The sequence below is a fragment of the Triturus cristatus genome, chromosome 1_1, assembly GCF_964204655.1.
Source record: "Triturus cristatus chromosome 1_1, aTriCri1.1, whole genome shotgun sequence".
Lineage (NCBI taxonomy): Eukaryota > Metazoa > Chordata > Amphibia > Caudata > Salamandridae > Triturus > Triturus cristatus.
The window spans coordinates 464823-492586 of NC_140579.1; the positions used below are offsets into that span (position 1 = coordinate 464823).

At 49.5% G+C, this 27764-nt stretch overlaps 1 protein-coding gene across 7 annotated transcripts in view; it reads left to right on the forward strand.

The window, feature by feature from the left end:
- Positions 1 to 27764, forward strand: part of LOC146869034 (RNA helicase MOV-10-like) — a 488182-nt gene that overhangs the window by 400790 nt on the left and 59628 nt on the right. For all 7 annotated transcript variants that reach the window (XM_085599844.1, XM_085602574.1, XM_085599639.1 and 4 more), the window contains one exon: positions 5097 to 5218. In XM_085599844.1, coding sequence (XP_085455970.1) covers positions 5097 to 5218 — 122 coding nt within the window. The remainder of the gene's footprint in view (positions 1 to 5096; positions 5219 to 27764) is intronic.

A 27764-nucleotide genomic window follows, 5' to 3' on the forward strand; every position in this document is an offset into this window, starting at 1 on the left:
ACGAGCTGCAGAGGATGGGAGAATTATGAAGGAAACTAAATGGACACCACAGCCAAAATGGCTGTCACTTACGCTAAGTAAAATATTACACATTTCCACAGATGACCCTTTTAGCATAAGCTAAGACATTTTCTTATGCTTTTAAAGGGGGACAATAAACATCATGTAAATCAATTAACATCATAGCGCTGACTTCTCGGTCTATTGCTAAACCGGCATTTACATTTTGGACTTTCCTTTTAGATGGTAGACAAGTAGTACAAGTGGAAATACAGAGGGAACAAAGCATTGCCCCGCATTGGATACAGAAGAGAATTGCAATAATTATGAACAAGGCCAATAATATTTTCAAACCCCACACAGAAAATACGCTCCAGAACCATCCAGCCCAAGTCCATGTTCCTGAGTCTTGATGCATCTCAGTAGCTATTTTGTGTAGTTTGGAGATGACGCCTATACAGAAGGTGAATTGTCCGGTGTGAAGACACAACAGCTGGATCCGATGATACAGCATGCTTCAACTCGATCAGCCAGAATAGCATCTAGAACAAGTCTATTCTGCAAAGCAACCATACGGATCAATGCTTGTTCTTCTGTCATGTTCCCTAAGGCCGCAGTTGTCTGATTGATCACTACTTCCATTGTACGGGTGAGGCGACGGACCAGCTTACTGTTCTGTACTGGGCCAACAAAGAAGACGAATCCTCTATTAAAGTCTATATTGTTCCCATGTGGTCTCTGTCTGTTCGACTACAGAGACATCGATTGCACGTTTTCCCTTACCACCAGCATGGTGATCGAACAATTGCAACTCTTGATGGTAGGTTGGGGGAGCCAAAAACACAGGTGGTAGGAGGAAGTCTATGTGACAGCTACCAGACCAGCCTGAAGGTCGGAAGTTGTATGCCTTAATTCCACAAACAAAATAAAAGTGTGACGTGATGCAAGCAGGCTGCTTCGGCCTCTCGTAGACATCTGCAACACTATAGTACAGTTACTGTGGCCCACTGCCATATCGCCTGTACTTTGTTGCCATGACCACTGGCCGCCTTTGTGTACAGAGATAACAAGGGGTCCATTTCTTTTAGCCGACCTTGAATTTGGATACACATAGTTTGTTGCTGCACTTCCTTTACTATATTCTTTTATTTCTAAAGCAGTACCTTTTGCTTGTGTGTCCCCATCTTCGTTGGGGTAACAGACTTTGTTCATTAGAGGCATATAGAAGTTTGAACCAAGCTGGGCATGAGCCATTGTGAGAGAAAGGAGACTGTGACAACGGGATTACTTTTATGTTGTGATGAGGAAGAATCTTGCCACAAACCCAACAGTTAGTAGCATTGCTTAGCTGGTGTTTCTGATGCAACATTTGAAGAAATGATTTGTTTCTCAGAGTTTGCTGGTATCCCTGTTCATGTTGCAGCAAATCAAAATGATGGTGCTCTTTTGCAGCAAGTGATGTAATAGTAATGTTAAGTAAGGAGGCTCCAGGCATTACTTCCTTCACTACCCACATTACAGTGGCGATGATAGCAGCAGTCAAAGTCAGACCAAAGATGCAGATTGTACACCCGTTGCACGTTGTCGCAGCGATCTCCTTCTTCTTAGGCGAGCTCATTTTCATCCGCAAACAACAAAATAGGTGATGCCTTAAGGTCCTGGGCAGGCTTTGGTTTCTTCACTAACGTTGAGACGAGTAGTCACTAAAAGGCATACCCCCCCTTTGCAGTCAGTCTTTAACCACCCAGGACAGTGGCTCAAACAGTCTCTTTTTGCGATGAAATGTCTTTCTTCCTGGATCGAAGCAGATATCTAGATGTACCAGGGATCGTGTGGTCCGGGAAGACTTCCTCAGGTCTTTTAGGTGACACAGCTCGTCCTCTCTCGGTGACCAAAATGTCGCAATGATCTGTCAGCACAGCAGGGCTCACAAAGGGAGAGCTTCCCGCACCTGCTGATAAATAGAAGACAAGCTGTCAGTTAACTGGGACAGATAGTCACTCATCAACATGTCTGGGGTACCTAATACTGGTGCAGAACAAAGGGCGTGGCGTAACTGTTTTAAGGCGCTCTGGCACTCATCAGTCCATGGTAGGGGCATCGGAGTGTCTTTAATCAAAAGGGCCCACAAAGTTTTAATAATGTGCAAAAAACTGCCTACAAAAAGAAGTGAGGCCAATCAGTGCACGAACATCCTTCTGAGTGCGGGGTACAGGAGTGTCTAGAATGGTTTGAATACGGTCTGGTGTGAGTGCACGTCGCTTCTTAGACAGGAGGTGATCTAAATAGGTAACCTGCTGTCTACAATATTGCAATTTCTTTCGTGAGACTTTGTGATGATGGGAGGCAAGAAATGATAACAATATCAGTGCTCCTTCTTCACACTAGGTAAGGACGCCAGAGCTGCATTCTCATTGATAGGACAGGCTCTCTCAACCATTGGATAATTGTTATTTAAAATAACACGCACACCTTCCGGAGAACGTTTTGTAGCACGAAAATATTTAAGCATATCGATACCCACAATGTTGTCCGGCGTGTTAGGGGAAAGCAAAAATGGACATGCTGCAGTGAATTTGTCAAGTCCGAATTAAAGTGGCTGTGAAAACTGGCTAGGTGTAGATGTCCCATTGAATCCTATCGATGTTATCATTGTGCCGGACAGGGGAGCCCTAGGAACCAATTTTTTAGACAGAGCACTACGGGTAGCCCCTGTATTAACCAGAAACCGATCAGTAGATCCCAAGACGTTTGCATCAACATAAGCACCCGTTTGATCTACTGGCCCCTCAACCGGTTCCTTACCCCATCCTAGGCATCCCGATGCATAATCGGAATCTGCAAGGGCATCAGCAGAATAATCAGACATTTGATATTGATTTCGTCTATCAAAAGTATTAGAGTAATTTGGTCCTTGTTCAACTGCTTCAAATCTGGGGCAAGCTCCTGTACCTCCCCTGCTTCCTGAATTCCCTGGGTGTCCTCTCATACTTCCCTTTCCCCGCTGGTACTGCTGACCTCGCAGAAGAGGGCCCTCAGAACACCAATGCCCAGTCTCTTTACAATAAGCACACTGATCAGGGGACAAATTTGCTCAAGGGAGAGGGGGCACCCCAGGTGTATACATTGCACGTCCGCCTCTTCCACCTCCCCTAAATGGTGGACCATATACTTGAGCCAACATAACTTTTGTCTTTAATTCCTTAACCTCCCTGCCTGTCGCTTCCTGTTCCTGTCGTTCATAATATTGGGCCATAGTCAAAAGGGAAACTGGGGAAGATGTAGTCCAAGAACTCTTGCTGGCCTTTAAGCAACTAGCTATTTCCGGGTAACATACTGGCGACAAATTTGTCAACAAACAAATGCTTACCCGTATCATCGGCCAATGACTGACCACTAAAATCATGGTGGACTTCCTTTAAGTTGAATGTTAAAAAAGCTCACCTGGACCATTACCACCAAGAATCCCCAGCCTAGAGTACTACCAGTGGAGTTTTAAGGGTTTGTCTAAGTGGATTGTGAGAATTGAAGTCCCAAACTTTCAGGACCATCTTGGTGCTTCCAGATCCTTGGACTACGTTTTGGGAACTATGGGACCCTCAAAGAAACTTTAGAAAGATGTTCCAGAAGTTTGAAAACGTTTGGAGCAACTTTGAAAAAAAGCTCCATAAGTGGACCAACTTTACCTGGCCAGCCAAGCCGTCAACCCTCAATCGCAAGCCGGCCTGCCCACGAGGTTCGTCCTACTGAAAAGCTCCGTAGGTCCGACTTCCAGAGTTTGAGCAGGAGTTGGTAGAAACCTAAGCTGGCAAACTGTCACTGAATCCGGCCTGGTAAAGAGCATCGAGGGACCCCAGGACAAAAAGCTCAGTGAAAATGTATAAATCTGAACGTAGAAAGGTGACCAGGACCAACCGCAAGAGTCAAGCCACCCACCTTCAACTGTGAGCTGGCCTGGATCTCTGGTTTGTCCCGCTGGATGGCGCCGTAGGTCTGACTTCCATAAGTTTGGCCGGGAGCTCATTGCAAGGCAAGCCAGCGGGCGAACCCTCACCGAATCCGGACTGGCTGAGAGCTTCGAGGGACCCCAAGAAGAAAAGCTTCAGAAAAGTTTCTAAGTCAGAAGGTTAAAACTTTGACTGAGGCCTACCGCGAGGGGTAGCCGTGCAGGGCTCCATCGCGGTTGGCCTGAAACTTTGACCTTGTCTCGGTCCAGCACGACTAGATGTCCCAATCGGCGCTATATGTTTCTATATGCTATACAGTTCGAAATCTTTAAAAATTCCTATCTCCATTTCCCTACATTGTATTTTGTCATGTTTGGTGTCATTTTGAAGACTACAATATTACCTATTTTTATAAATTGGTTTTTGATTTTTATTGTGTGTTGTCTTAATTGTTTACTGAATTGGTGTTTTTAAATGCTTTACATTCCTGTCTTTGAAGTTCAGCCTCCCTGCTCGCAGTCAAGCTACCAAGGGTTGAGCATGGGAATCATTTTCTGAGACCTATTTTGAGCCCTTTATTGTTTCAGTGGCATTAATAATTCACTTTCTAATAGCGGTTCTACAGCGGATGGCGCATTGCACCGTCCCCTGTACGACCGCTAAAGTCGTAATAAGGCCCTTAATCTTTAAACACAACTACTATATCACCCCGATGAACACCATGCAGCATGGAAATGGTCTTTGAGAGACATAGATCTTTGATTCTTCAAGTAACATTCAAATTGACTAGGTCTTTTGTTGATGATGATCAGACTTTTTATGAAATCACTGAGTATAAAACGTTGGTGCTCTAACACGTTTGCTTACAGACTACATAAGTCAATACCTACATATTGGTATGAAAGCTTAACATGAAGCGTGGTTTTTATTGTTGATTATAGGCAATGCATATATTCTACTCGCAGTTGAGCAAAACAGAGCATTTCTGGTGTATGATGGCTCTCATAAGTGTGGTTGTATTATGTAGACAGTTTTTTTGCATGTTCCTGGCAGCGATCAGAGTACTGTAAATGAGTGGACTTCCCTTGTGTAGCAATGCCTGGAACTTGTGTTGGTTGTATCACATATTTTGAATCTTTTCTTCAACAGATTTCTTAAGTACTGTAGCGATAAAGGAGGTTACACTGGGTTCCCATACCAGGAAGATGACATGGCAGAGGATGATCTTGCAGAACGATTGAGTGCTCTCAATTTAAATACAGAGCCACCAGGTAAAACCTAGCACGTTGTAACATAGTAAACATGCCATCATGTTATTTCATACTGAAGTATTGACTCTTGGTTAACTAACCTCGTTACCTGCCCAGTATCAATAGAGGAGAATTTCACATTGAATTTAAATGGGAGCTGTTTCCATTTTCGGTGTGTACCTAAACTAATGGAGAGTAACCCTTCAAACGAACAAAGGGAACTGGGTTCAAATAACCGGAAAAAAAACTATTGTCCCTCATGTGCTTATTCATTCAATATTGTGGAACACCCCTATTGTTCTTCTATTATCACATTCATGCATACATACTCAATATGCATAAAACCTGTTTTGCAAAAGATGTCACCTCCTTTATTAAAAAATGTTCCTTTTATATTCATGTAACGCTGAATCACAATAATTGATATGTTCGAGGCATATGAGCTGCAGATTACACACTTGTGCATAGATCGCCATCTGGTGTTGGGCCCGGATGTTTGCAGTTTGTTTTTCCTCTTGGAAAGTCTTTGGAAGTCACGAGGTCGGTGACTCCTCCTTTGGATCGTATTGCGCATGGGCTTCGGCTCCATCCTCAGATTGTTTTTTTCCGCCATCGGGCTCGGATGTAATCTTCGCGCTCCGGTTCCGAACAGCTTCCAGTTCGACGATCGATGCGCAATCCACACCCCAAACCGCGGTATTGTTTCGATCGCGATCACCCCCACTCGACGCGCCTTCTCATCGGCACAGACCTTCGGTTCCGGTCGTCAGTGGCGGCCTTCGGGCCTCTCCAAGCTCCGGTTCTGGCTAATGGAAAGGACTCCATTTAAAAAGTGCCCTCGATGTGGGTCCAAATTTCCCCACACCGATCTCCACGAGGTATGCAACCTCTGCATCTCCCCTGAACACGAGGCTCGAGACTGTCTGACGTGTAAGTCCTTCCGGTCCAAAAAGACTATTCGGGACCGAAGAGCCAGAAGAACTATGGCGCACTCCTCGACGACGATTCCGGACGTCATCTTCGGAGAAGGCATCGACGCTCCAGAGCATTACACCGACTAGGGCCTCGTCAGCGCTTCCGAAGCCGATGACTCAGATGTGGAGGACATCACCCCGGCCAGATGGTCTTGAGTACTGATCCCCCTCCCCCCCACACCCCTGCCGGCACCAAAAAAGGCTCCGGTCACACCTTCGCCTCCGGGCCTAGGCAAGACCAAGGACACTGCTTCCAACACTGGACCTTCGGGCCCGGTAAAGAAGCCAAGCAAGCCTTCCGGCGGCACGGGCTCGAGCCAGCCTATCGTCGGTGCTGATAACACGCTTCGGCACCGAAAAAGAAGCCGACTTCCATATCGACACCGAGCCCCGCACCAAAGCACCCGGGGTCGAAACCCAGCTCTACGGCACCGACACCACCTTCGGTGCCAACCAAAGTACACAAGGTCACCGGCACCGACACTTCGAGGCCGAAACCCATCTCGGCGCCGACCAAGCGTCCGGAGGTTCCCAAACCGGTTTCCAAACAACAAACCGGCACAGAAAAGCCTAAAAAGCTAACGGCTCCAACGCCTCCGGCACCGACGGACCGACCAGCCTCACCGGACTTATTTACACCGGATCCCTTGCAAAAAACACTCACCAAGGATCCAAAAACTGGACATTTGACACTCTCTACCAAAAAGAGACATTTGGAGAAGCCTGCTCCACCTCCAAAGAGGAAGGACTCTGCTACCTCTCCGTTCAGAATACCTTCCCCACCTCTTCCACCTCCTCCACCTTCCCCACCTCCGCCTTCTCCACCCCAACCTCATCGTTCTCCCACCCCTTCTCCACACGATGATGATCATGGGGACCCATATGATAACATGGGGGGATGTGCCCCAGGACCTACCCACAGGGGACCCCACCCCTACAGGATCCCCAGACCCATGGGACGATTACAATATCCCGGATATCCCCAACGTCCCACAAGATGATCTTTACCCCTCCAGACCATCTCCACCGGAAGACTCATTGGGGTTCCACCATCTACTGCAAAGGCCGGCACACTATCACTGGGTAGACTTGCATACCGACCCCGTGGAGGAAGATTTCCTCCTCGACACATTCGACACCACACATAGGTCTACCTCCATATTACCTATGCTCAAAGGAGTGGTTAAGCATGCGCCAGAAGTTTTTAAGGACCCAGTTAGGGCCAGGGTCATTAACCGGCGCATCGAGAAAAAATACAAAGCTGCCTCCACAGATCCCTCCTACATCAGAGGGCCAGCGGCACTAGATTCTCTAGTGGTATCCACTGCACGTAAACGGGCAAATTCCCAGCGTCCGGCGAAGCACCACCACCTGACAAAGACTCAAAACTACTGGACGCATCAGGGAAGCTTACTGCGTCACAAGCAGCCAATATGTGGCGTATCGCCAATACTCAAGCGCTATTGGCCAGATATGACAGGGCACATTATGACGAGTAAGAAAGCATAATGCACCACCTCCCTGAAAAATATAAAGCTAGGGCCAATGAACTAATTCAAGAGGGTAAGACTATTACTAACACCTCTATACGTTGTGCCCTAGATGCAGCAGACAGCTTCCAGGGCCATCAATACCAGCGTCCTCCTCCGTCGCCATGCTTGGCTAAGAATATCAGGGTTTAAACCGGAGGTACAAGCCTCCATCCTTAACCATCCCTTTGACCAGGAACATCTATTTGGCCCAAAAGTGGATGAGGCCCTAGAAACAATGAAGAAGGATACGGATACGGTGAAATCCATGGGAGCCTTACAGTGACACCCTCCTAGACGCTCCGTTCGCCGCTCTTCCTTTCGAAGTACGTCTAGAGGCTACTCCTCAGACACTGCGTTCACTTCATACAAATCCCCTACTCAGTCCACCTTCACAAGGGGTTATCAAAGAGGCGGCTATAGGGGTAACAATAATAAAGGCAGAGGCAAAACAAACAACGCCCGCTCTGCCACACCGCCTACACAATGACTTCCCCCCCCCCCCCTCCCCCCTCCCCCCAGACCATTCAACTCCGGTCGGGGGCAGACTCCAACATTTCCTTCCTGTCTGGGCTACCATCACCTCAGACAAATGGGTAACACAGATAATTCGGTCAGGCTACTGCCTAGAACTAATATCTACCCCCCCAAACATTCCACCCAGGCAGCGCCCAATGTCACAAGAACATCTAAGCAGGAGGTAATCTCCATCCTACAGAAACAGGCAATAGAACCCGTTCCTACCAACCAACAAAATATGGGAGTCTACTCCCTATATTTCCTCATACCAAAAAGGGACGAGACTCTGCGACCCATCCTAGATCTCCGGCCCCTAAACACATACATATACTCAGACCATTTTCATATGGTGACGCTTCAGCAGGTACTTCCGCTCCTCTCCCAAAACGACTTTTTGACCACTTTAGACCTAAAAGACGCTTATTTCCACATTCCAGTGCACAAAGCTCACCGGAAGTACCTCAGATTTGTAGTGGACGGACAACACTACCAATTCAAAGTGCTCCCGTTCGGAGTCACAACAGCGCCAAGGGTATTCACCAAGTGCCTAGCAGTGGTGGCAGCACATTTGCGAAGACAACACATCCACGTCTTCCCATACTTAGACGACTGGCTGATAAAAGCCAGGTCATACAATCAGTGTGTACAACACACGTCCACCACCATTCAACTACTCCACCAACTGGGCTTCACAGTAAACCACCAGAAGTCTCATCTACAACCATCCCACATAAAACAATACCTTGGTGCCACCATAGACACCTCAAGAGCTCTAGCCTACCCCAATCCTGCCAGGATTGCAAGCATTCAAGCTCTACGCACAAAATTCATAGCACAACACTCCCTTCCAGCTCGAGTGTTTATGCAACTAATAGGGATGATGGCCTCTTGCATCTTCATAGTACCTCACGCAAGACTCCAGATGCGTCCTCTCCAAGAGTGCTTAGCGCACCAATGGAACCAGGCCCAGGGTCAATTAACAGATCTGGTGTTGGTAGACGGTCGCACCCATCGCTCTCTGCAGTGGTGGAACACCACAAACATTTCCAAAGGTCACCGTTCCTGGACCCGGTTCCTCAAATAGTACTGACAACGGACGCATCGCTCTCCGGCTGGGGAGCTCATCTACTACATCTCACCACACAGGGCAAGTGGACACCTCAACAAAAGTTACTCCATATCAACCATCTGGAGTTACTAGCAATCTTCTTAGCCCTAAAATCTTTTCAAACCCAAATTTCAGGCAAGGCAGTCCTGATCCGCACATACAACATGACAGCCATGTATTCTATTCAAAAACAAGGCGGCACACACACTCCACAGCTCTCTCTACTAGCACAGAGCATATGGAGATGGGCAATACCCCAGAAAATCTTTCTCCTAGCTCAGCATGTCCCAGGAGTCCAAAACACAGTGGCAGATCTGCTCAGCAGGCAGACACAACAAATCCACGAGTGGGAGCTTCACCCGCAAGTTCTTCACCCGTACTTTCAAATGTGGTGGCATCCACAGATAGACCTCTTCGCCACCCACGAAGACGCCAAATGCCCAAGCTTCGCCGCCAGATACCCACACCCATTGTCCAAAGGAAATGCGATATAGATGAACTGGTCAGGCAGATTTGCGTACGCTTTTCTGCCTCTCCCACTCATTCCACTAGTGGTGCGCAAACTACAACAACACTCCCTCACACTAATCTTAGTAGCTCCAAAGTGGGCCAGACAACCGTGGTATACCACACTGCTGAAACTATCTGTAGTACCGCACCAAAAACTACACCTCTCTCCACACCTCTTAACCCAGAACCATGGAGAGATCAAACACCCGGACTCAGCGCAGCTCAACCTTGCGATCTGGCTTCTGAAATCCTAGAATTCGGGTACCTAAATCTTCCCCCTGACTGTATGAACATCATCAGAGAAGCTAGAAGACCTACCACTAGAGCGTGCTACGCCGCCAAGTGGAAACGTTTTGTTGTTTATTGCCATAACACCATCAATCCACTGGACGTGTCCATTCAACACATCATAGGCTACTTACTCCACCTACAAAGGTGCAATCTAGCCTATACGTCCATTCGACTACACCTCGCAGCTATTGCAGCTTACCTACAACACAGGCAACATCTATCACTCTTTAGAGTACCTGCCATTAAAGCCTTCATGGAAGGCCTTAAAAGAATAATTCCCCCCAGAGTGTCACCCTCACCTGTGTCGAACTTAAATATCGTTCTCACAAGGCTAATGGGGCCTCCCTTCGAACCTCTGCACAAATGCGAACTACAATTCCTAACATGGAAAACCGCTTTTCTTGTAGCCATCACTTCCATTAGAAGGGTCAGTGAGATACAAGCACTTACCATTCAAGAACCTTTTCTCCAAATGCACCACAACAAGGTTGTTCTCCGTACCAACCCAAAGTTCCTCCCTAAAGTCATTTCTCCTTTTCATCTAAACCAAACAGTAGAACTACCAGTATTTTTCCCGCAACCACAGACCGTTGCAGAAAGGGCTCTTCACACACTGGATGTCAAACGAGCATTACTCTACTACATTCAAAGAACACAACCTTTCCGTAAGACCAAACAACTGTTTGTTTGTTTCTCTCCACCACACAAAGGCAACCCCATCTCAAAATCAGGGATAGCTAGGCGGATTGTAAAATGCATTCAAATCTGCTACCATAAAGCAAAGCAAACGCTATCCATTCCCCCTAAAGCCCATTCTACACGAAAAATAGGGGCTTCCATGGCATTCTTAGGGAACATCCCATTAGATGATATCTGCAAAGCAGCTACATGGTCAACACCACACACTTTCACCAAACACTATTGTGTAGATGTGCAAACTAAGCAACAAGCTAGTGTGGGCCAGGCAGTACTCAAAACATTATTTCCAACCGCTGCAACAGATACGGGTGGTCGCCGCTAACGGTGGGTACTGCTATATAATCTATGCACAAGTGTGTAATCTGCAGCTCATATGCCTCGAACAGAATATGCTACTTACCAGTATGCATCTGTTCTTGGCATGTGGAGCTGCAGATCTACACACGCCCACCCGCCTCCCCGGCTACCTGTATCTGTCCCAGTTTATCTTATTTAGATAGCACACACATGGGCATCTTCACTGTTATTACTACGCTCCATCTTTCCCTGCTGGCGAAAAACAATCTGAGGATGGAGCCGAAGCCCATGCGCAATACGATCCAAAGGAGGAGTCACCTACCTCGTGACTTCCAAAGACTTTCCAAGAGGAAAAACAAACTGCAAACATCTGGGCCCAACACCAGATGGCGATCTATGCACAAGTGTGTAGATCTGCAGCTCTACATGCCAAGAACAGATGCATACTGGTAAGTAGCATATTCCTTATATACAGAATCACAGACTCCATATCAGTATTTCATAAAAAATGTTAATCGATCAATCTTGTACTGAGATGTAAATCAAAAACTTAAGGTATCCTTTGTCATTCCTCCTACTTGTTGATGAAAAATCACAATATTCCTACACTGATTTTTTTATTTTTTTTTTATTTTTTGAAAAGTAATCAAACCAATGCTCATACAAATATAGTAAAGCAAAGTGCTTTTACTATATTTGCATGAGCATTGGTTTGATTGACTGTTTTTTTTTTAAATTGCTTGCATGGGATTTTGATAATATTGAAATGTTTATTTAGAGTTATCCATGTGCAGAGATTCACAGATAAAAATCATTGTACGAATATTGTTTAAAAATCACAAGTGTAAATAGGAGGAACATTTTTTTTGCCCAAAAGATATTTGAATCCGTTTAATGTATGTCAGATAAAGAAAAAGCTGTAGTTTGAAATGTGTAGAAATATGCAGAGATATTCTTTCTAGTAATAACTGCGTGCATGCAAAAAAATATATACTGCTACAAATATTTCTTTTCTGAAGATCAGTGTTCATTTCAGAAAAACCTATCAGAAGCGGAAAATACCAGTGCTCGTTTTTTAGGTTTCGCCTGCACAGCTCTTGGGTTGTGCTTGTGAAATCCATTATTTTAATATATCTTTAAAGGGACTTTTGGTCTGTATGCTTGTCTGATTACTTTCCTCCGTTTCTAATGGTTGTAGCCTGTTCTCCCTTCTGTTTCTCTCATCAGTGTCCTGTGGCCTAGCTACTCATTTCCAACCTTGTTGGTGGTTTGAACTTTATTTCTTTTTGTTAAAGCTGCACACTGTTTACTTTTTAGACACTTAATATTACTATATCTGACTCCTAAACAGGCAGTCAGAGATACATTGCAGTTAAAAGGGGCTTCATTTAAATGCTTTAGCCAGTGCATGGGCACTGTGGCCAAAATCTCTAGGGACCCCACTAAACACAGATTATTCTAAATGTTACTACCAAATTGGCAGTGAAATGTGCAGTTACATTGCAGGCATTAGGGCCATGATTTCAATGGTGCAACAGGTGCAGTTACATCTGGGACCAAAGCTCTAGGAACCCCTCTAAACACCAAATATTGCTATATTTTACTACTGAACAGGCAGTCATAAATGCAATTATCTTGCAGTTAAAAGGGGCATGATTTTAATGGTGCAGTAGGTGCAGTGGCACCATGGTCAAAAGTTCTAGAGACCACACTAAACACAGATTATTACTAAATGTTACCACTAAACAGGCAGTCATAAGTGCAGTTATCTAGCAGGCATTACGGTCATGATTTGAATTGTGCATCAGGTGCTGTGGCACCGGGACCAAAAGCTCTAGGCACCCCGATAAACACTGATTATTGCTATATTTTACAACTGAACAGGCAGTCACAATTGGTAATCTTGCAGGCTCTAGGGTCATGATTTAAATAGTGCAGCAGGTGCAGTGGCACTGGGGCCAAAAGTCGTCAGAACTCCTGTGATCACCAAATATTGCTGTATTTAACTAAGCAGGCAGTCACGTGCAGTTAGCTTGCAGGCAGTAGGGGTCATGATTTGATGCAGCAGGTGCAATTACACTGGGCCCCAAAGCTCTAGGAACAGCTCTATTCCCGAAATGTTACTACTAAATGGTCAGCCACAAGTGGAGTTACATTGCAGGCAATAGGGTAATGTTTTGAATGGTGCAGCAGGTGTAGTGGCACCAGCCCTAGAAACTGTCACTAAACACAGAATAATGCTATATTTTACTACTAAACAGGCCGTCACAAATGCAGTTATCTTGCAGGTACTATGGCCATGATTTAAATGGCTCAGCAGGTGGAGTAGCACCAGGACCACATGTTGTCCCCTGGCTGCACGCATTCAAAACATGCTTGTTTAACTCTGTTTCAGTTGGTGGAACTTTTAACACATTTTCACATTCTTTGTGATATTGTTCCACTATCAAAATTGCATTTTTTTTTCTCTGTCATGTTTGTTGTTGGCGCATTATGTAGCATAAGCCCGAATTAAGTGATTGCAGTGCTTAACATGAGCACCCTCTGTGGTGCTCTGAAGGGATGTTTTAACTGCCTTTATCTGTTGGGACAGTTCTGTATAACATTACAGCGCCAGACAACTGCAGCAGAGTCTTGGATTGTAAGCATTGTCATCTGCCTGTAAAAGTATTCCTCGAGTTAGGGGGGCGGAGCTTGCTCGTGATCAAGATGGCCACTTGAGCTGCGAGCTCCGATACACCGTGGAACTACCATTCAATTATCCGACAACTACACGCATTAAATTGAGCCTCAAAGCACGTCCCGGTTACCGGAAGAGATCCGGAAAGTACAGTGCCGATCCCAGTCCTGGTGCGATCGTTCATTGCGGAGCTGCGGAAGACTGCATGTGACGGCCTAGCTGGGCCGAGATCCCCGGCCTCTGGTGGTGCGGCGCGGTGACCCGCACTCCGGTGCTTGGGAGTGCAACGCTTCTGGACCTGATTTGAGGTGACGGCGCTGGTGACAAACCCCCGCCCCGAGGCGTGCGGAGCAGTTCTCGGACCGAGAATTTACCTGGAGAGCAGGGCCTCCCTCTGTGGCGGAAGAGCACCTTAGCGGCACAAATACAGGACGCTCGCTGAGCTGCAACAAAGTAGCGGAGACCAGAGGGGCGTGGCTTGACGCGAGGCAAGATGGCCGCACTGTAGTGCTGCTCCGCCGGCCGCCGCCAACATCCTACAATATCCTGCTCTCTAGCTGCCCGCCACCGAGCGCCAGGGTACAGGATCGAGCCCCCGGATCGGACACATGCTGAGGCTGTCGCTCCGGTGCGGCTCCGTGATCTGTGGCCGTGACTGTGGCGCGGCGCCTGGCGGGGCCGCCATTTTGGGACGTCTGCGGGGCGCGGAGTGAACGAGGCGGCGAGGAGTTACATCGCGCTGAGACCCTCCCGAGCCGCTTGTCTGGTGCCTGTGCGGTGATCGTCGGAGGAGAGGTGAAAACGGGGCCGACTCAGGAGCTGCCTGACACTGTGCGCGTCGGCGGAGGAAGAGAGTGGTGGCTCGGCGAGCGCGGGGGAGGAGCGAGCGGTGCGGTGCCCACGCAAGCTGCCGGCTTCGGACGGGTGAGTAGGCCCTGTGGCCGGTGGCGCGCTCCCCCCCCCCCCCCCCCCCCCCCACCTGTGTCTGACCCGGACTGCCCAGTGCTGGTTTACAAGTGCCTGGACGCCCACGCTAGCTGCGGACCACTGCGGGCTCCGGGGGTCTGGGGAGAGAGAGGCAGATTGAAGAACGTGACTGCTGACTGGGCTGCGACGAGGGGTCACCGAGCTGTCGGCTCGGTGGCGGATCCCCTTCCTCCCGCCCCCCCCCTCCGCTGGGTACTGATTGAACTGCCTTGTGTTTAGCTGCTGAGACCTGGGTGACTGTCCTGGAAGCTGGAAACACACGCACCGTGGTGCGGACCTCTGCCAGGGGGACTGAGTGGTGGAAGGTGGCGCAGGATCGTCGTGGGACCTCTGGGGGGCCACTGGTGGCGAGCTCACTGCTGGCGGTGGTGGGACCTGCGGCGCTACTCATGTGAGCTGGTGGGGCTAGGGCCCGCTGGCGCTGTGTGGTGTATACCGCGTGGGCCCCCCCTGGAGCGATCGCGGACGGCGGACGCTGCTCCCCTCCCCCCTGATTAGATCCTGCCATCGCCTGGTGTTTTGCTCCTTCCTGGCCTGGGGGCGCGCCTCCTTCCCCTGTTAGCCCTGCTGCCCCTGTCGTGCCCGGGTCGGTATGGGCTGAGGGGCGACCATGGGCAAGCCAGACAAGGCTCAAGGGCGGCTCACGTTTGAGACGCGCAAGGGAGGCAAGTCGTCGCACTCACTGACTTCGGACTCGGAGTTGGAGTCAACCACGCCGGCCCCCACTGCCTTGGAGAAAACGCTGTCGGCAATTCAGGCCAGCCTGCAATCCATAGATGGCAAGATAGAGGCCCTCAGTGGACGCATGGACTCCATTCCGCCAAGTTGGACAGGCAGGGGGTGCGCTTGGGCGAGGCAGAACAGCGCATCTCGGAAAACGAGGATGGCCTCAGGCAGGTTTCCGACAAGACCACGAACATTGCGAAGCTGCTGGCAGTGATACAGGCCAAGAACGAGGATATTGAGGCGCGTTCTCGGCGCAACAACGTACAGATTTTGAGTCTGCCGGAATCTACCAATGTGGGCAGGTTTGAGGATTACATCGAAACCATGATACGGGACGTCTGTGAGCCCACGAATCTCTCAGCCATGTTTGCCGTTGAGCGCGCCCATAGATCCCTGAATGCGCGTCCGCCACCGGGCGCTCCACCGCGCCCCATCATAGCTAGACTGTTGAACTTTAGGGACAGAGACACACTGCTCCGTATCACTCGCCAGAAAGGCACGATCAACTACCAAGGCAATGTCCTCTCCTTTTTCCCTGACTTCACTGCTGCAGTCCAGGCAGCCCGTAAAGAATTCCTAGGGGTTAAAAAACTGCTCATGAAAGACCATGTCCCTTATGCGATGCTGTATCCGGCGCGTCTCCGTATAGGCACTGATGACGCGGCTAAAATATTCACTAGCCCAAAATCGGCTATGGACTATGCTAAATCACTGAGGAAAAGGCAACAGCAATCCGCTCCTACCTCCGAGATTGATGATTGAATGAGATTTCACCTCTCCGCTGCTGGGTCCGCGTTGAGGCCTGCTCGGCTTGCACACTATGTGGCTGCCTTGGGTCGCATGTCTGCTAACTTCTAGCTGCTGTTTGCTGCACTGCTGTGCTGCGCTCGTGCTATCTCTTCTGTGACTTCCTGTCGGCTATTGCTATGTACTGTTGCTTAGGTATGTGGCCATGGCTGGCTCAGGGGCCGGCTAGGTGTCACCTGCATGTACTTTCAGCCCTTGGCTATCATGGTGCGAGATGCGCTACTGGGTCTCGTTGACTGCCACACACGTGGCGATACTGTTGTACCGCGGCTGGGCATCTGAGCCGCACGCTGGGCAGACATATGGCGCCTCGGGTGGTGGGTTACTCACTGGGAGCATTAGACAACAGAACGGCGGCCCCCTCCCCAAAAGACTGGGAGGTGTTTGCGGCCGCTACGTTCCCCCAATGGGTGCTCCCCACTTTTCTTTCTCACTGTTGAGCAATGGGCTTGTTTTTGGTTCTGTTTTTATATTATGTTGGGTAGGGGCGGGGATTATCTTTGGCAAAGTTGGGCTGCTGAAGTGGGTGGTGGGCAGGGGTTCAATACAGTTCCGGATGCAAGAGGAGTACGAGCCTGGAGCGTGGGCTTGGATGATGAGGCGAGGTACGAGTGGTGATGCGATGTGGAGAATGACAGCTGGGGTTGCAGTGGGACCATTACTTAGAGACAATGGGTGAAGAGTACAGATGCTTAACCTGGAATGTCCGCGGACTTAACACCCCAAAGAAAATCAGACCGGTCCTGCACTACTTAGACAGGCACAATGTCCAGGTGGCGTTGCTGCAAGAGACGCACCTCACTAAACACACAGAGGCCGCGATGGCGTGTAGGTGGGTGGGGTTTCGGCTCGCTTCCTCGTACTCAGCCTATGCGCAAGGGGTGGTCATACTGGTCAAAAAAAGTGTCCCTTTCCAACCTGTGCGAACATCTACTGACTCAGAGGAGCGCTGGGCGGCGGTACAGGGCAGACTAGGCATGACCTATGTTACGATTCTAAATATGGATGGCCCTGTGGTGGATGATCCCTCCCCCTTTGCGCAGATGCTCGCTGCGGTGCGCTCCTGGCCGGATGCTGCGATACTCTGGGGGGGAGACCTCCACACACATCTCAATCCACAGGTTGATAAATCAAACCCGACGGGTGCTCGCACGCTTAGAGTGGCTCAGTGTGTTCGGGAGGCGATGGGGGAGTTGGGATTGGTGGATGTTTGGCGGTTGAGGAATGAACGGACTTGCATAGGCACGCACATCCCACCGGCCCATAACAGCTGGTCCCGACTGGATTATTGGTTGTTGGGAGAGGAGGCTAACAGATGGGTGCTCGATGTCCGCAACCTACCACGCAAACTGTCAGATCACAGCCCTGTATATCTGCACCTGCGGATTCCGGCATGCCCCCACCGCCCCTTCACATGGCGCTTTCGCGCGGAGGCACTGCATGACCCGCTATACGCAGATACTATTAGGGAGGCCATAGTCAACTATTTCGCTGAAAACACGGGCTCCGTGGCTAGCCAGGCGTCTCTCTGGGAGGCGTTCAAAGTGACGATCCGGGGGGTCTGCATTGGCACCACCGCAGGCATTCTGAGGGACATACGGGGGCAACTTGCTAAAATTGAGACTGCTCTTGCTGGGTTGGAGAGGGACTATTACGCGGCGCCGTCTACTGCCACGTTGGCACGTATACAGGAGCTGCTTGTGGAATATGATAAATGGGCGGACACAGAAGTAAGATACAAGGGGAAGCGACATGTGGCTAGGGCATATGGTGAGGGTGGGCGACCTGGCAGAAATCTGGCCGCTAAATTACAATTTCGAGCGAATCATCAACAAATAGACAAGATTGTGGATGCTGCTGGAACGGAGCATTTCACGCCGCAGGCCATTGTAGACCAATTTAAAGACTGTTATCAGACACTCTACACGTCGCAGGGGGAGGTGGACGGATCGGCTCTGTCGGACTACTTGTCGGACATAGCGTGTGCGTGGCTCTGCGACTCCCATCGGGAATATCTATCACTGCCAATAGATGTACATGATGTCCGAGTAGCTATTATTTCTCTTCCCAACAAAAAGGCCCCCGGGCCTGACGGCCTGTCGGCCGAATTCTACAAGACTTGCATCGACCTACTTGCCCCACATCTACTGGAACTTTATGCTGAGGCACATGAGGCTGGCGTCTTGCCTCCGTCTCTGCGCCAGGCCATGATCATTACTCTCCTTAAAAAGGATAAGCCGCCCTCCAGTTGCGACTCCTATCGTCCCCTATCACTGATTAATCTGGACGCAAAAATATTTGCTAAAATTCTGGCCACAAAACTGCAGCCGCTAATGACCCGACTGGTGCTCCCCGATCAATCCGGGTTTATACCGGAGTGATCCACCTCTCACAATCTGCGGACTATTTTCTCCATGTTCCATATCCTTAATCCTGAGTTGCCGGCGGCTGCTGTCATGCTGGACGCGGCTAAAGCCTTTGACTCCGTTGAATGGCACTATATGTTTAACATACTACATAAGATGGGTTTCCTGGAGGTCATGCTGCAGTGGATTCGGCTTTTGTACACAGACATATCGGCGGTGGTGCGCGTGGGTAACCACACGTCTGGGCCTTTCCGAATTGCGAGGGGTACGAGGCAGGGGTGCCCGCTGTCCCCTTTACTGTTCGCCCTTGTTCTTGAACCGCTGGCTTGTAAGATTCGGCAATGTCACAGGGCGTCTGCCCTCAACTTTAACCATCGGCCAGTTGGAATATCAATGTACGCGGACGATATGGTCTTGTTCATCCGGCATCCCCAAATACACTTAGCCCCGGTCCTCCGGGAATACATTAAATTTGGTCTGTACTCAGGGCTCACGATAAACTGGGACAAATCGGTCGTCATTCCACTTATGGCGATTACGTCCCAGCCCCACCTGGAATACCCTTTGATTTGGACGTCAGACCCAGTAAAATATCTCGGAGTGTGGGTCCATCGTGATCCCGAGGTAGTGATCAGGGAAAATTACAGTAGGGCTTATGACACGCTGGTGCGGCAGGTGGACGGCTGGCTGCGTCTCCCCTTGTCCCTGGCAGACCGCATCGCTGTGATAAAAATGGTTGTCCTTCCGCGCTTTCTATACTTATATTGCAATATACCGATTAAACTGACTCAGCAATTTTTCGCACTGCTGCGTGCCCAACTACTGCGCTTAATTTGTGGGGGACGACACCCTAGAATTCGCTGGAAAACACTGACCTTGTCGTACGACAGAGGGGGATTCGCGGCGCCAGACTTCTACGTGTATTATCTCTGCGCACAGGCGCAATATGCGTACTATTGGTATGGACCACACAACTTCATTCCGCATGTGGCGGTGGAGGATGGGGACGCCCATCCCACCCCACTTCGAGGTATGCTCACGCACACTGCCCGACACACGCCACGCGCTGAAATTAACACGCTGGACATGACAATTGCGGCCTGGCAGGCGATAGGCCGTAGGACGCGGAGGCTGCCGCTGTATGCGCCGGCCCTGCCATTGGCGCACCACGCTGCCTTGTCGGTCACACGGGAGGCGGGTCCTCTAACATCGCTTAAAGAAGCTGGTATCACTCATATGCAAGACTTGTATCCGCAGGGACACTATCTAGAACAGAATGATCTAGCCTACATACAAAACCCCACGCCTTTGTTTGTGTATACTTGTCACCGTCTCAAAAAGGCCATGAAAGCTCACTACCCCTGTTTCCCAGCTAAGCCCCCCACACTCAAGGCACTGCAATTGCTGTTGGTAGCTCCCTCTAAGAAGAAACTACTTACTAAATTGTACAGAGCTGTACAGGAGGAGACGGTTAACGGCCCCGATGCTAGTCTCGCAAAATGGAATGCTATTCTAGATCCCCAGCTCACGGATGCGGATTGGGAGCGGATTTGTCAGCTGACGGGCCGCCTGACCCCCAATGGCAACCTGCGAATTATCCACTTTAAATTCCTACATCAAGTATACTATACCCCGGCCCGACTGCACAGAATGGGGTTGAGGGAGTCGGCTCAGTGTAGACGATGTGGACAGGTAGATGCGGATTTTCTGCACCTCGCTTGGAGCTGTGTGCCAGTGTTTGAGTACTGGGGAGAGGTGCTGACTCACATTCATAAAATGACGGGGGCTCTGCTTCCATGTGTGCCTGCGGTGTGTCTGTTGGCTCATGTGCCTCAGCTGAAGGGCGTGGTGGGCAGATTTGCGAGGATCGCTCTTCTGCTGGCTAAACGGCGCACTCTGTTTACGTGGGACGGTGTGGCCAAACCAAAATTAAGTAAGTGGCTGTCGGACATGGTATACTGCAGGGAAAACTTGGAACTGTATGCAGAGGAGTTGCCCGCCTCATCCCAACCGAAAGATATTTGGGGGCCGCTCAGACATTTCCTTGCTGAGACAACGCTGGCTGCTGCTGAATAATTGCGGTTATGTCACGTATATTGATAGGGGTACTGCTGCGCTGTTGTTAAGGCGGGCCCGCAGCGGGGCGCGCACCGTGTTTCCAAAGTGCACACTGTGATTTATGACTCTGTCCGGAACTGTACTGTTGTTACAACGTTTTGTTCTTCTGTATGCTGCTCACAGATGACTGTGAAATGTACTTTATTTTACCTAATAAACAGATTTTTTTTAAAAAAGTAGCGGAGACCAGGTGAGAAGACTGGCGAAAGAACGCCCGCCCGGTGTTGCATGTCTGGGCGCCTGGTGCCTTACCGTAACCGGAGTCAACTGAGTGGGACAGAATTAGATTCCCGGCTCCCCCGCGGGGCTGCGACTTAATAACTTGAAGCGACCTGCTCCGCCATTACGATCCTGAGCGTTGGGGCTACCTCTGTGCGGCCGCATCACCAGCGAGCGCTTAGGCCAGTGAGTGCCACATCTCGAGTGGGTGCTCCCCGCAGCAGAGGGGGTGACACCCAGAAGGGTTGGCCTGCGTCTGTGCGGCGAGGGATCGTCACGCATCCACCTCGGGCAGTCCCTAAAGCCTGGAAAGCTGGGGCAGTCCTCCCCCCGGCGCTGCCTGCCCGGTCCCGCGCTGTAGTGGCAGGTGAACGCGGCCTCGCTGGGGTTATCTGCTAGGAGCACAGCTATGGGTTGCTGCCAGATGGTCTCCCCACCCCCCAACCCCCCCACCCCCATGGTTCACTAGTAGGATCGGCCACACGGAGACAGCCAGGTACCCACCTTACCACTGGAGTCGAAGGGTGGTGAGGGTGCTGAGGAGGTGTTGGCGCTTGACTGTGGGGGCCGGTGGTTCGACGTTGAGGAGTCCGCATCCTTATACACGCTTGTGCCGAGATTGCCCCACGGAGCAGGCCTGATCAAACGACGCGGGCTTGAGACATAGCTCACAGGTGCGAGGATATATCCGGTCTGCTGAGTAATACCACGGCAACCTTATAGAGTCCTGGACACGCGGACCACTATAACTGCGCCTCAAGCCTGACTTGCGCCCTGCAGCTTGCGTAGCGGTGCTTGGAAACGACTAGAAAGGGAAGAACAGACCGGTCTCAGCCGAAACTCTTGTTCCATCAAAAGCCATCGAAGTCTCATGACACCACCACTGAAGACGAGGCCAGCATGCATGGACACTCTGCTGAGGAGACACACCAGGACATTCGGGGCATGCTGATCGCAATGGAGAAGAGTTTGCAGAGTGGTATCACCTCGCTGGGCACTAAGATGGATGCCCTGTCCTATAGAATGGATCGCATGGTGGAAAGACTAGATGAGCACGTTGAGCGTCTCGATGTGTCCGAGCGCAGGATTACTGAGATGGAATGGTCGCAAACCACCCTGGATGCCGCGCATAAGCAACTAGGCAGAGTGAGGAGGGTCCTGCAAGATAAAACAGAGGATTTAGAAGCGCGCTCACCACGCTGTAATCTCAGAATCACAGGACTTCCGGAAAATACCCCCACAGGCAACATGGAACTATTCATAGAAAAACTCCTCATATCTCTACTAGTTGACGATGTCTTCTCATCCATGTTTGTGGTGGAAAGGGCACATTGGTCCCTGGGTCCGCGCCCGCCTCTGGGGACTCACGCCAGAGTACCGCCTGCAGACAATGAGTATCATGCTAGGACTGGGCTGGGTATCGGGATTGTTGTGATTCGTGTCCTGTAATTCAGAGATGCAGACCGTAACAAGTAGTTGGGCAGTTGGGGGCATAGGAGAGAAGTTTGGGAACTAGTACAGGTGGTAACATGTTGTCACTGCGGTGTCCCCCCTCTCCACGAGGGCTATTGGGGGGGTGGAGGGCCACCCACATGATCTAGTTGGGCGTCTGCATTTGAGGATCCCTTATGGGGAATCTTGGACTGATTTAGCATATCCTAGCCCCTACCTGCTTGTTGGGTGCCCAGGCATATACGATATGGACCCCCTGCCATTTGAGGACTCGGTGGTTCATCCAGACATGTAGTTGTACACTATGGTTTAGACGGTGTGTGGGGCGAGGCTCTACATGGGCTTGGCAGTTTTTTCCTATAAGCTAGCGAGCAACATCCGCCCATGCGTGAATCACACCAGGGGAAAGTTTAGTCACGTAAACTAGTTGGGGGGAGGCGGGCAGCATGCCATTGGGGTAAATGCATTGAGTTTGTTGTGTGGTGGGATGGGTTGTTTGGGGAGTGTTGGGGGTGCTTTCCATCAGGCCACAGTTGGGGGGACCTGATGTGGGTGGGGGGAGGGACGTTTTTGAGACTCAGACTATGGGATATTCAATCATGGTTGTTCACATGTGATATGTTCTTGGAATGTGATACTTCACATTGCGACATGGCAACACACACTGACAACATGACGCACTCTCCTGTAGGTAATAGGGCTACCGGGACGGATACTATTAGAACATTAACATGGAATGTTAGGGAGCTAAACGATCACAGAAAGGTTTGTAAAGTCCTTTCGTTTCTGACACGACATGTGAAAGACATCGCATTACTACAGGAGACCCATCTCCCACCCAACTTAACTATGTTACGTAGCAGAGGGTTACATGGCAACATACACAACGCAGGATTCACCACACACGCACGTGGAGTCCTCACTTGGGTCAATCCAAAATCCTCACTCACGCTTATCCCTGTGTTTTTTTATACTAATGTGGGCTCTGTAGAGGATTACCAAGTGGTCTGGGAGACCTGTAAGATCTACATTAGAGGGTTCACGATATCAAAGCACTCTGGTGTACTTCGCTCCCTGCGTAAACGGCTGTCTGACCTTGAAGGGAAAATCAGCACGTTAGAGAGGCGACTATTGATAGATCCAAGGGACTCTGTCAAGACGGAACTTTCGGAACTGCTGGAGTCATACCACACAACAGCGGATGACGAAATTAAGCATATGGGCAAATACGCCACAGCTCGCAGGTACAGTGAGAGCGAAAGACCGGGGTCTGTCCTGGCCCAATTGATTAGGGAAAAAAAGGGATAAGATAATCGTGGCTGAGGTTAGATCTGCGGAAGGAAAGCTCTTAACGGAGGTCTCTGATGTGGCGGACAGATTCCACCAATATTATACTGACTTGTATTCCACACGTAGTGCGACTTCAGATGATGAGATACTAGACTACTTATCACACATACGACTTCCGTGGCTTACCAACATGCACAGGGAGTTCCTCATGAGACCAATAGAACGTGACGAAATCCTACTGGCTCTTTCTGGTATGCGAGCGGGTAGTGCCCCTGAGTCTGATGGGCTTACAGTCTCTTTCTACAGGGCTTTTCTCGACCAACTATTGCCGCAGCTGACCACCCTGTTCGACGATGTGTGTCACGGGCACAATGCCACCCTCAATGACCGAGGCGGTTATAGTTGCGTTACTCAAACCTGGCAAACCTCCGGAGGAATGTGCCTCTTACCGCCCGCTGTCATTGCTAAATGTTGACACGAAAATCTTCGCCAAAATTTTAGCAAATCGACTGGTCCCCTTGGTCCCGCTGTTGGTCGTGCCAGAGCAAGCCGGATTCGTCCCAGGCAGGAACTTGACATACAACCTGCACATGGTTTTCGGGGCATTACAGCACACTAGGCCGGAAACGTCAGCAATTGCAGTCTTTCTTTTTTTTTTTTGTGAAATATTTTTATTTGCATTTTCAACCAAACAACCAACGTGTTACAGATGGTCACTCTCGCACCCAAATACCCTCCCCCTCCCCCGCTCGCCTCCCATAGCATCTTGTCCATAACATAAACCCACCAAAGAATCAGCTCTGGAGCCGGTGACCTATTTGGGAGTCTACTCCCCTCTCCGCCTGTCCTCCCCCATAGTCTATTACACTCGTCCCATAGCACTCCGTGTTCAACCGCAGTAAGTTTCGAAGAGGCCCACCCTTCGCTATTCAGGGTCCAAACCCCCATCCAGACCATGATACTTCATGATACTTCCTCCATTTCCCCCGTGCCTTATGGAACTTCTGGGGGCACCCTCTCGCTGTATATGTAACCCTTTCTGCCGCCATGTAGAGGTCCATTCCCCGTCTCCATTCATCCAGCTGTGGGGTAAGCGCTGCCCCCATGCACAAGCCACATCCCCTTTCACCACCACTAATGCTAATAATGCAAAGATAAGTTGTCAGCAGTCTTTCTTGATATAGAGAAGGCATTCGACTCTGTTGAATGGCCCTTCATGACGCAGGTTTGGACTAGGATGGGTGTCAGCCCTACCTTTTTACAATTGCTAGGCACGCTTTATAACCTATGGCCAGGATTAAGATAGGAAATATAGTCACCGAGCCCATACGTATCACGAGAGGAACACAACAAGGTTGTCCCTTATCTCCGTTGCTATATGCGCTGGTAGCGGAGCCGCTTGCGTCCGCGCTCCGAGAGTACCATCAGCACCGAGGTCTTAACTATCCACACTATAACATTATACTTTCTACCTACGCAGATGACACCCTTCTGTATGTTAGAAACCTGGCTACAGTCTTGCGAGATGTGGTCCGTTTTGGCGCTTTGTCTGGTCTCCAAGTAAATTGGCCCAAATCCATTATCTTCCCGCTTACTACTAACACCCCCCCCGCATAGTCCCAGAGTACCCTCTGCATTGTACTACAGAGGCGGTGAGGTACTTGGGCGTTAGAGTACACACAGATCCTGACATATTGTTCAGAGAGAACTACGGTGTTACTTATAGTAAGCTTGAAGATGATGTTGAACGGTGGATAAAACTTCCACTATCCCTACTGGGAAGGATATCCATAATGAAAATGGTGGTGCTGCCGTGCCTTCTGTTTCTGTTTACTAATATCCCAATGGTCCTACCAAGGGTTTTCTTTAGTCGCTTCACTACGTTAATGCTTAAGCTAGCTTGGGCGGGTAAGCAGCCGCGGGTTAATTGGCAGATATTAGTTTTACCGTACCATCTGGGAGGACTGGGTGCACCGGACTTTGAGTTATACTACAGGGCCGCACAGAGTGCTCATGCATATTATTGGATGCACGGCTCTCCGGACATCCCCTACCTCTGTATAGAGAGGGGAAGTAGCTTCAACACTTCCGCTGTCCGCATTACTGTTTAAGGATGTGGACAGACTGACAGGAATATTAGACTCTATCAACTCCACGGCGCATGCTTGGCATCACCTTCTACAACGACAAGCATGCGTAATACTATATTTGCCGCAGACCCCATTAGATTGGCGCATATGGCTCACGCCCTATTTATTTATTTATTTGTAAAGCGCCAGAATCGACCCCCCGAAGGGATATCTCTGTGCTCGGACGGGCAGCGTGTAGAGAACTGTCTGCAAAGATAAAGGGGTTTTATTGGCATTCAACTCCCTGGGCTTAAAGACGGTGGGCAATTTATTTATAGATGGAACAGCGAAAGCTTGGGAAGATATTCCCCCCCACTGAGACGGTACCCACTCTACTGACTAGGTTCCAATTTCATAGAGTGCGCAGGGCGTTGAGGACGGTTTTAGGAGACGACTACTTGGAACCACCGGAATTGTTGGCCTTAACGCAAATTATACGTGTTAAATCCCCAAAACGTATAGTGTCCACGATTTACAACACGTCAATGGCATATAGAGCTAATCACTACACTAAAGCGCGTCTGGCTTGGCAGTGCGATCTTAACATAGATATAACAGATGAAATGTGGGCCTACTGCTGTACCAGCACCAAACATATTACACTTAATGGGGGACATAGGCATGTCCACTTCAAATACCTTAACCGGTTATATTACACCCCTGAGAGGCTACATCGGTATGGCCTCCGGGAAGACCCAAGATGCGACCGTTGTAAAGCACAGCCGGTGGACTTCCTTCACTTGGCCAGGACATGGCCGGGAATCTCTGCCTTTTGGGGGGAGGTCTTTAAAGAGCTAGGGTAAATCACCAAGCTACCTTTGGTACCGGACCCAGGGTTGGCCCCCTAGGATACTCTAGGCCTATTGCGAAGGGGGTCAGACGTTTGGTGGATATGGGTCTACTGATGGCCAGGCGTAGGGCCACCCTTAACTGGTTCCGTGGCCCAGTACCAACGATCACACAATGGTCCCGTGATATGACATATTGCTGCACACAAACCGAACTCTACAGTGATTTACTCCCTCCGCGTAACAGACCCAAAAATTTCTGGGAGTTGTACAAAACGTACTCATGGGTAGCATCCACTGACGAGGCCACGACACAGGACTGAACACAGTATCAGGGGACCGTGCTACTTACCCAAGCCAGAGTCCCAGATGCCTTTGATGTAACCCACACTACAGCTTACCGGGGCGATGAGTTGCAACTGTTGGCGTGGTGTTGGAGGGAGAGTTGTGTTAGCCAAAGCTGGTATCTGACTAGAAGTATGTGTGGTTAGCCGATTTTCACAGGAACGTACGAATTATACGCTGTCAACTTTATTCTTGGATTTGTATGCTTCACGAACGCACCATATACTCAAGTTCTTCTGAGTCTCACTTTTGATTGTATTATAAAAAACAATAAAATAATAATGTAAAAAAATTATTCCTCGAGTTTTGTGATTGCTGCCTGTTCCTTCTACTGGACGGTAAAGGAGGCTGTATAGTTTCAAGAGCAGTGAATTTGAAAACTCAAGCTGCTGGGCATTGTTGTCGCACTGTTTCAAAGCTTATCTTTGTGAGCAAGTGTGTTTGGTGACTGTATGGGATTTGTGCTGCTGTTCTTTTTTTCGGAAGGTATCTATTTTGGAATATTATTACATTTAAAAAAAAAAAAGTTTGTTTCTTCTTTGGTGTGAGTTCACCTTTTTAACACCGAGTGTATAGCTTACTAGGCAGGTATGTGGTAAGACTGACTTTTTATATTGTCTTAGCACCACAAACATGTTGTATTGTTTGCCGTATTTTCCAATGGCCATATGAATAAAGAACGTGATAATTGGGCGATACTCTGTCAACTGAAGCAGGAGTAATTTCCTAATAG